This window comes from Monomorium pharaonis, chromosome 6 (genome assembly GCF_013373865.1).
Source record: "Monomorium pharaonis isolate MP-MQ-018 chromosome 6, ASM1337386v2, whole genome shotgun sequence".
NCBI classification, from domain to species: Eukaryota; Metazoa; Arthropoda; class Insecta; order Hymenoptera; family Formicidae; genus Monomorium; species Monomorium pharaonis.
Window position 1 is genome coordinate 1,076,551 of NC_050472.1, and position 9,730 is coordinate 1,086,280.

The window sequence follows — 9,730 nt, forward strand, 5'->3', positions numbered from 1 at the left end:
ATATAATCTCATTTTAATATTTAACACTTCAAAAGTATAAATATTCTCAAAATAAAAATGTTCTTTTTTCAGTGTTTCTTAACTTAAAAATACTGATGTATTTGTATAATATCAATATGATGATGATGCGAATTGCATCGATGATATCAAACATTAGGTATATCATAGTTAGTAAGTAGTAAAATATATATATTGCTAACGATTGACTGTAGAGTCGGTTCCAGTGATTGCGATCCTTCCGGCACATTTCCCGGGAACTCGGCTGGTAGTTCATCGAATAGCAGTCTTTCAACGAGGAGCCTGGATAGTCCTAGTACTAGTTTGGAGCAGGTGCATCCATCTTCATCGGCGGCGAACGCGTCAACTTCGTGGGACAGTGATGTTGACGTTGAGGCCGATCCACCGGATTGGAGTCAGGCTGTCTCCGAAGACGTTCTCGCGCAACTCAGTAACACTGAAAAGAAAAGACAAGATGTTATTAACGGTGAGTATAATTAACTTTTGTTACAATTTAAAAGACAATTAGAAATTTTATTAGTAATTTTATAAAATATCTTTTTTCTTTCAGAATTGTTTCACACCGAACGCTCACACGTTCGTGCATTGAAAGTGCTTTCACACGTCTTTCACAAGCCTTTATTGGAGTCTCAAGTGCTGCCATTAGATCAGATACAATTGCTTTTCTCTAATCTAGACGAAATGTTGATGATACACTCGCGTTTTAATCAAGCAATGAAACGGAAGAAGAAGGAGAACCCATGCGTGAACGACGTAGGCGATCTTCTGCTGGAAATGTTTGATGGCGAGGCTGGTGAGATATTCGAAAAGGCTGCGTCGACTTACTGTGCCAAGCAGCAAGTCGCCCTGGATGCTCTGCGTGATCGTCGACGTAAGGATTCTAAGTTGAATGCCTTCTTGAACGAGGTGGAAGCGAATCCGTTATGCCGTCGACTTCAGTTGAAAGATCACATACTTACTGGTATGCTGCGACTCACCAAGTACCCATTACTCTTTGAAAATCTCGCCAAGTACACACTAGATAGTAACGAAAAGGAGAAAGCGGCAATATGCCGCAGCCTCGAGCGTAGCAAGGAGATCCTGAGTCGTGTGAATCAGGCAGTGAAGGAAGCTGAGGATCATCAACGCCTTATTGAGATTCAACGAACAATCGATCGGTCAGCCTTCGACAAGTTCGACCATCCAACTGTGCAGGAATTTAAGAATCTCGATATCACAAAGCGCAAGCTGATCTACGAAGGTCCGCTACAGTGGCGACGCACTGAGCCGAATCGATCGATGCAAAATCGTTCGGTGCCGAAACCAGTCGATTTACATGTGGTGCTACTCGATGATACGATCTTCTTTCTACATCGGCAGGACGATAAGTATCTGCTCAAATTTATCAACACGACCAACCAGGCGGGCAACTCCGTGCTGAGCCCGATTGTCAAGCTGTCCACCGTGCTAGTGCGTCACAACGCCGCTGAGAAGGATTCCCTTTATCTTGTCAACACTTCGGAAAACGGCGCGCAGATGTACAATCTGGTGGCGCCGTCCTCGGCAGAACGCAAGCTCTGGTGTACGCATATCTCCGAAGCTGTAGAGGCCTACAAAGCGCGCAGTCGTCAAGGTAGAAGACCGACGCCGTCGTCTATCGCGCTATCAGAGGAGCCGACGCACGCGATGGAGGATACGTCAGCTTCCGCAATGGAGGCGGATGACGTGACTATTGAGAAGGATCATCTGCAGGATCAGGAATCTAGAGATCTTGGACAAAGTACTGTCGACATGCAAGAGCATGACGAGGAAATGCCAGAAGCCACTACCGCCGCAAGAACTCCTACGACTGAACACATACAACAGCGAGTGCAATCGACTGAATCGCCAACGACAGGTTGTATTTATCAAATGGATAACATAAGTTTATTGTATGATCAATAGATGCGATACTTATGATCTAATTTCCGTTAATTAAACACTCTTTTAAACCTATTCTTAATTAATTTTTTAATCGACTAAAAAATATCGTAAAAAATTTTTGTTAAAGAAAAGTAGATTGTTTTCTGACACTTTGAATTATGTGAAATAATTTTCTAATATCTCTAAATATATTAATTTAAGTTAGAGATACATATAAACCTTTCTTGGTGTGAACAATTTGAAACAAATGATGAAGAAAGTTTCTTAATTAGAGAGATAGTATTAAATTTTATTTTTGATACTCTTAGAATATTTTTTTTATTTTATCTAATATACGCAAAATCAAATCAAAAATAAAAAATTTTTAATTGCACAGAAATATAAATTAAATTGCATGTTTGCACGCACATGCAATTTACAACATTTTTTGAAATATCTTCACAAAACACACGCACACACACACACACACACACACACACACATATACAAAAGATTATTTAAAAAAAATATATATATATATGTATATTCCTTGACTTGTAACTTTGATTTAAAATAGACAAATGAAGAAGAATAAATTATTGCGAAAAATATGAGGACATGACACTAAATAATATCAATATCTTGGAATAATTTCTTGTAAAATCATATTTTCAATCTTTGCGTACTTCTTGTCTTTGGATTATATTGAATCCATTTATATAATTTTTTAAAGTTTCTTGAGATTGAATGGGCTATTGTTTTAGATTATATTTAGTTTTAGAAATATAATTTTATCAAAACTTACAAGCAACAAAAATTACAAAATATTAATTGTTAAATATCAAGTCATAATTAAAATTAAAAAATTTTACAAATAAAATTATCGATTAAAATGTAACTAATAATATTAAAAAAAATAGGAAAAGATTATTTAAATATTTAATTCAATGATAAATTCCTTTCTTTTAAACATAAATTTTTTATATGATGATAGTGATTATTGTGTGCAATCGTTTACAGTTGTTGTATTTTCATACAATGTAGTTCATACAATTTATTTGTATAACATTCATAGGATTGGCAGTGTGTAGTTGGTTTAATATTTATAGTTTTGCTGGCACTAGTTTTGATTTCTTTCCAAGTTTTCTTCAGTCAAGAATCGACCACAAAATTGAAAAATTTTGTCTTTCTTTTTTCGATATTTTGCTAATTATATAAATTTATAGAAATCTAGAAATTGATAAACGAACGGGTACTATTATGGTAATTAATAATATATAAATAAAATTTAAAATAATTGTGTACGTAACAGAGATATGCCTTCTAAGTTTATTTTCTTAAGTTTTTACGAATTAAAGTACTATTTTAATTTATGGCGTTGTGATAAATAAAGCTTATATTTTATTAAATACAGAATCTTGTTTCTTTTTTCAAAAAATCATTTGTATATTTTTTTTAGAAATATTGCATAAACAAAGCATATGCTGTTTTTATTATTTTTTTATTTCAATTCAATAAAAAAATATTAAATTACATGTAATTTTTTAGTTAATAAAAGCCGTGTTATTAATTTTGTCTTCTAACTGTAAACTATTAAAATGTAAAAATATAGGTGAAATATATGAAAAAATGTAATAAATTAAATTAATAAAAGGAAAAAAAGCTAAATAGCACGCGCGAAATGTAGTGTTTTAGTAATTAATAAATTATTTATTAGCAAAATATGGAGTAAAGATGTATTTGTAATGTTGTTAATAATTTTTTCTACTTATAGGTATGGCAGAGCCTCTACGAATGGTCACATGTACTCAGCTATCATTAATAGATCCAGTGGAAGTTCACGTAGAAGTACCACCTGTACATGTCGCCGAACCGGTTCTTACACCAATAGGTACATATTTCTTCACTACTGTTAATTTATTTTAATTTAATTGTAATGATTATTAAATACTATTTACATTTTATGTATAGTTAGTCATAGTTATGTATACTTTCGATAGTATCAATGCAAAAATTGTGTGACATTGAACGTTACAATATAGAAATGTAAGTAACACAAATAAAATTTTTTCTAGACACTTATTATAATCTCAAAAATTATGAAACACATTTTATAAAAAATGCAATTTTTTAATAAAAAATTAATAATTGTAATTGAATTTTAATTAAATTTATTTGTTACGAATATCTTGTACGAAATGTAACATTAATTTTAAATATTTTTTTTATATCTCATTGTTTCGATGAATCTTATTATCGATTTGTTTAGAAATGTAAACATTAATTTTCTTCAAGATGTTTTTATTATAAATAAATAATAAAAATTCACAAGCTTGCAAGATGCTTACGCATAATATCAAATGAGAAACGGTCAATGACAAGCATTAAAGAGTTGGTAAAAATTGATTTCAACAATGTTTAATCTCAAATCAACATCGCATAAGTTAATGAGAATAAAACGACCATCAGTCAACTGCTAGTCGTTTTCAAGAAAAGAGACACTTTGGCCGTATTACTTTAACAATATTCGGAGTTCATATAAAAAAATTTTAAACCACAGCATTGACTTATATCATTATGACTATAAAGAAATTGACTTTTCGAATTTCTTGATAATTATCGATATAACGCCTATTACACATCGGTAACAAAACAGAGAATCAAAAAATGGTATGTAAATCTTTTTTTCCGGCAATGACTGGCAGAACATACATCCGAATAGTCCTACTTAAAAAGAACACAGAAAGTTTTCACAACTATAAATTATTAAAAAGCAGACATTAATATCTAACGAAGAGCTCGCGTTGCGTTTTATTTTCATCATCTACATTGTAATGTCGTACATCTTGTTCATATCCATCTCTTTGATATCGCTTTATATGCAAACTGACATTAGATTGATAAGATAATATAATGCTCAAACTAATGGTTTAATTATTCGTTTAATTCATGTTGATACACAATACGCTGAAGAAGGACAAGTAAGTCGGAAACTGTACATCGTTTTATTCTCATTAACTTATGTGATGTTGATTTGAGATTAAACATTGTTGAAATCAATTTTTACCAACTTTTTAATGCTTGTCATTAACCGTTTCCAAATTTCTTACACTTTTTAGTTGTGGAAACTCTTTTTATATAGAGTATGTGCGTATATATAAATATGCGCGCGCGCGCGCGCGCGTGTGTGTGTGTGTGGTGTGTGTGTGATAATTAGTAACTTTAGTACAAAATCTTTTGCAACATTTACACAATATGATTTTGCTGAAATTAGATAAAATTTATATAAGGAAACAAATTTTTATATAATAAACAAATCATAAATATTTAAAATTTTCCAGAACGCTTGAGACGTGAAGATGAAATAATCAAGCAAGCTCTATTCGAAAAGCAGTTATTGATGGCAGATATATTAAATATCCCTAAAGAAGATTTTGAGCATGTGGCAGATATAGCATCTGAACCATCTACTGTGGAAAAAGAACCCACTGAACTCATATTTGCTGCTATTAATCAAAGTACTTATTATTAGTATACTAAAAAGCACATTTAGTTCTAGTGATTAATAAAATTTATTATGTGATATTTGGTATACTATAAATGTTATTAAAAGAAAAAATGTAGAATACGTACGTACATGTACGGAAAAATAGAAATTTTTTATTTTGAAAACATCTTTATTACATAGAATTAGATGGACATAATTGACTTACATGAAGAATTTTGTGTAGTTTTATTTAAAAAAATATATTCTCAGAAGTCAAGAGAAAAGCCAAAGATATGGAATAGAAAATATTATCAATTTAACACTTATTATCAAAATAACCATATACTCTTTAAATGACTAATATAACGTTGAAGTTAAAAAGATAATATTTTCCTGAAATGTAAAATTATCAATTTTTTTTAAAAAGATTTAAGTAAAACTATCATTATTTCATATGTAAGTAACAATATTAATATTCTTGAAAATCTTAATCTTAAATTTCAGAATTTTTTCAATTTTTAATATTTTTTTATATATATAATTTATAGAGAATCTCAACTGATAATGCGCTGATGTTATTATGCACAAAAATTAATAATATTTGTGTTTATTAAAATTATTTATGGCAGTTTATATGCGTACGCAACGTAATATGCTTGTTTCTGCTTATAGCCGATCAGCTGATAGAAAAGCTGAATTCTACATTGAATGTAAGCGAGACAGAAACAATATTTTCATCGCGTGGAACATCGACATTATCATCTCCTGCGTGCGAAGCCACCGGTTGTCCTTCAGTACGAAGTCACTCGCATCTTCAACAATCAGTCATGGGAATGGTACAGCCGATTTGCGATTATCTCACGTCTCAGCTCTCACAACTATCACAACTCCTGGTACGGCTATCATTTATTTTACAGAATGTCCCAAATTGAAGAATTTGCTTGGAATTTTATGACTTTCTAGAAAACGAATTATGAATATTTCCTATCAAATTTTAAATTATAATCTTTTTATTTGTATATACTTTGTAATCTTGTCTCTTCTCTTGTCTAGAATATTACATTATATACTCTATTAAGAGTAGCTAAAACTATAACTGATTATGTTTACTTCTAATAAAATAAAGAACAATAAGTTTATGACCACGTCATTCTAATTTTTTTGTTTTAGCTAGAGAGCAAAATTTAATTGCAGCTATCAAACATATCTTTGCGTTAATGATGAATGATGCATACTGTTAAAAATTTTCAGTCGAATTAATCGAATAATTTTCGAAATATTTTATAATATCGATTATTTTTTCAAAATTGTCTCCATTTTTTTTTTAATTAATAAGGTAAAAATAGTTCTTTACTTGGTTCACACTTGATAAGGACTCAAATCTAGGGTCGAAACGTAGTGATATATCGATAATAAATCTGGCCAGTAAGGTTGAACTAATATTACTTTCAATTTAAAAAAATTAACTTAATATGCGAACATTTTTTTTCTTATTTAACACTATCTTTTATTCAATATACTGTGTATCATTTTTTATTCAGAAACATTCAGCTATATATTTTGAAACTAACATATTAATTACATAATAAAAAAATTAATGTATACACTTAAATAGTATATAATTTAAATTCGAACAGAAAATTCAAGAAAACAAAATTATAATAAAATATCTTTAAAATTGTTTCAATATTTGTTTTTTTCAAAAATTATATTAAATTTTGGCAAATTACAGGAGATAATAAAAGAAAGAGAAGAGGAGCGAGAAAAGTTGCGGAAGGAACTGCGTAGGAGCAGGGAACGTATACACGCACTCGATACTGATGTACAGCGTCGTGAATTTTCAGGAATGATAACGACTCACACGCAAACAATGTTTGGTTAGTACTTTCTTTAATTTTATCTGTAATTATCGCAATATATTTATAACTTAATGTAATATTTGAAAGAGTGTGCATTGGATTCCATTACAAAAAGAATTCAACATATTATATGTTATCTTTATAGATGACCTTGTGCGACAAGACAACTGTACCAGTGATCTCGCTCATGATGTAAGAAAAAACTCCTAAGTTTTATATATGGCTGTGTGCATTAGACATTAATAAACTAAATTTACTTGTTAAATAACAAATAATGTTTTAGTGGCTAAAACATCTAGTGTTAAGAGAAGTTCCTTAGTTTAGTATAGTTGTGGAACAGTTTGTGTACTAAAATAACAAAGAAACTGTTTAACTTTTAGAGGACGGGCATCATTATCCGTAAATTTTTGTATTTTCAAGTAAGAACTTTCATATATGTGTTTCAGTGTTGCACTATGAAAAATAAGCAACCCTTTTAGAGATCCTAAAAATAGGCTTCCGTTCAGTACAATAATGAAAATAGAGAAATTGTACAGATTTTTTATAAATTCATAATCATCAAAGAATTTATCTTTTATTTTAGTTTTGAATGAAAAAAATGGGCATTTTATGTTATGTTCTAAAAATATATTTTGAATTTTATAAATAAAAATGATGACTAATACATAAGAAATTTTTGCGGAAAAAAATTTGTTAACTATTCTTACTTATATTCAGTAATCTTGTTGTGCATGTAATAAGCATATTGATACAAATATCTCCAATTCTAAAGTAGAGTAGAGAATAATATCTACAGATTACACAAAAAGAGTGATATTTTCAGCTACATGTATTTTTTTAAGTTGATAACAATATCAACAGCTGTTCATACTTAATTTTTTTAATAAAATAGGAATTTGGCGACTAAAACATCTTTTATGTATAATATTTAAAGTAAAAATTTAAATCTAAAAGTAGGTTTGTAATCATTTGAAGGTTACAATTATAAATTATTTATTTCGATTTCACATTAGCTGCCATTTGGAAATTATGTATTGTAAATAAACATAGGGAAGCAGTAGACAACAAGCATATCAAGTAATCTTGATAAGATAAATTAAAGAAAAATGTTATAGTTTTGTTAGCACTTTTTATTTTCATATTTTACTTATTGTCGTTTAATTTTTGTTTTGCTATCTCTGCAGTCTATATTTTGTAATATATTTTACATATTATTAGGAGTTCAGTGATGTGTATGGAGAAACTGCTGCAGACAGCGAAGATGTGGAGAACCTTGAGCTTAAAGTGGAAACTGAAGTAATGGGCGACAGCGTCGGTTGAGGCACAGCCGAAAAACATTTTACCGATTTTATCCTTCTTGATGCGGTGCATTTCACGAACGGTGCTGGAACGCTTTTGCATAACGGGAGAAATCAAAATTATTTGTATAGAAGAATTGGAAAAAAACAGACGACGCATATATACATGCAAAATATATTGCATATAATTCTTTATTTTGGACGATACGTTGCACAAATGCAAGAGGAAAAGCAAAATTGTTAGCTGTTTTATTTACCTTATAATTTTTTGAACTTTTGAAGATAACATACATTACATGCTATTGCATTTTTTAATTTTTCATTATTTAATGCATTATTTTGAAATACAAGACATATCTCATAAACCTATTTTTTATGTTCACACATAATCAATTTCCTCACAATAATTTATTATTATTTTCTGTAGAATGCACAATTCTAAATTTTTTTGTGAAATTTTATACAAGCAAATTTGTAAATTACTAATATTAAAATAAAAATTTTCAACATAAACCCATGAAAAAAAAATCGCTTGCTGATGTATCAGACAATATATCTGCAACTTTTATTACATTAATGTAATATAATAAGTAATGTAATTGTTATTAATTATAACAAATATAATTAGTAGACGTAAATAAATAATGTCAACTTTTTTTAATAATAAGTATTTATTATCGAGTAATTAAGATATCACAATTTACATTTTTTAAAAATATACACAATAAAACAGCTAATTTTTGTCTTATTCCTGTATTTATCGAAAGATTGATCAATAATTAATGCCAAAGATTTTATGTAAATGGATTTATATAATTTTGCACTAATCTCTCAAATGCAACTTTTTGTACATCGTTGTAGTGCGTTGCAAACCGAGTCCTGTGTATATCGCTAGTATTATTCTTTTTTATATAAAAAGTCCAGTTTGTATGCAAATATAAATATTAAAATACGAGAAAGAAGCAAAAAAATTTGTAAAAAGAATTTATTTTAAATAATTACTAATTAACTACTATTAATTTCTTCAAAGATTTTTTAAAATCTATTTTGGAGCATATAAATCCGAAATTCTATTTTTTTATTTTAGAAATAATTGAAGAAAAATTAATTTGAATTATTTATCTTATTTATTAGAAAAATTTTTTTGCGAAATTTCCAAGAGAAAAGTGCAAAAAAGTTAATAAAAA

The 9,730-nt window shown here is 29.2% G+C and overlaps 1 protein-coding gene across 7 annotated transcripts in view; it reads left to right on the forward strand.

The window, feature by feature from the left end:
• LOC105834570 (rho guanine nucleotide exchange factor 11) overlaps nucleotides 1–9,514 on the forward strand; it is a 38,386-nt gene extending 28,872 nt beyond the window's left edge. For 4 of the 7 annotated variants that reach the window (XM_036288073.1, XM_036288072.1, XM_036288077.1 and 1 more), the window contains 9 exons: nucleotides 213–484; nucleotides 569–1,894; nucleotides 3,674–3,790; nucleotides 5,241–5,417; nucleotides 6,059–6,279; nucleotides 7,119–7,263; nucleotides 7,391–7,437; nucleotides 7,626–7,664; nucleotides 8,464–9,514. In XM_036288073.1, coding sequence (XP_036143966.1) covers nucleotides 213–484; nucleotides 569–1,894; nucleotides 3,674–3,790; nucleotides 5,241–5,417; nucleotides 6,059–6,279; nucleotides 7,119–7,263; nucleotides 7,391–7,437; nucleotides 7,626–7,664; nucleotides 8,464–8,565 — 2,446 coding nt within the window. In that variant the 3' untranslated portion in view covers nucleotides 8,566–9,514. The remainder of the gene's footprint in view (nucleotides 1–212; nucleotides 485–568; nucleotides 1,895–3,673; nucleotides 3,791–5,240; nucleotides 5,418–6,058; nucleotides 6,280–7,118; nucleotides 7,264–7,390; nucleotides 7,438–7,625; nucleotides 7,665–8,463) is intronic. The other 3 variants (XM_036288075.1, XM_036288078.1, XM_036288074.1) reach the window with 2 other exon arrangements.
• The last annotated feature ends 216 nt before the right edge of the window (nucleotides 9,515–9,730 follow it).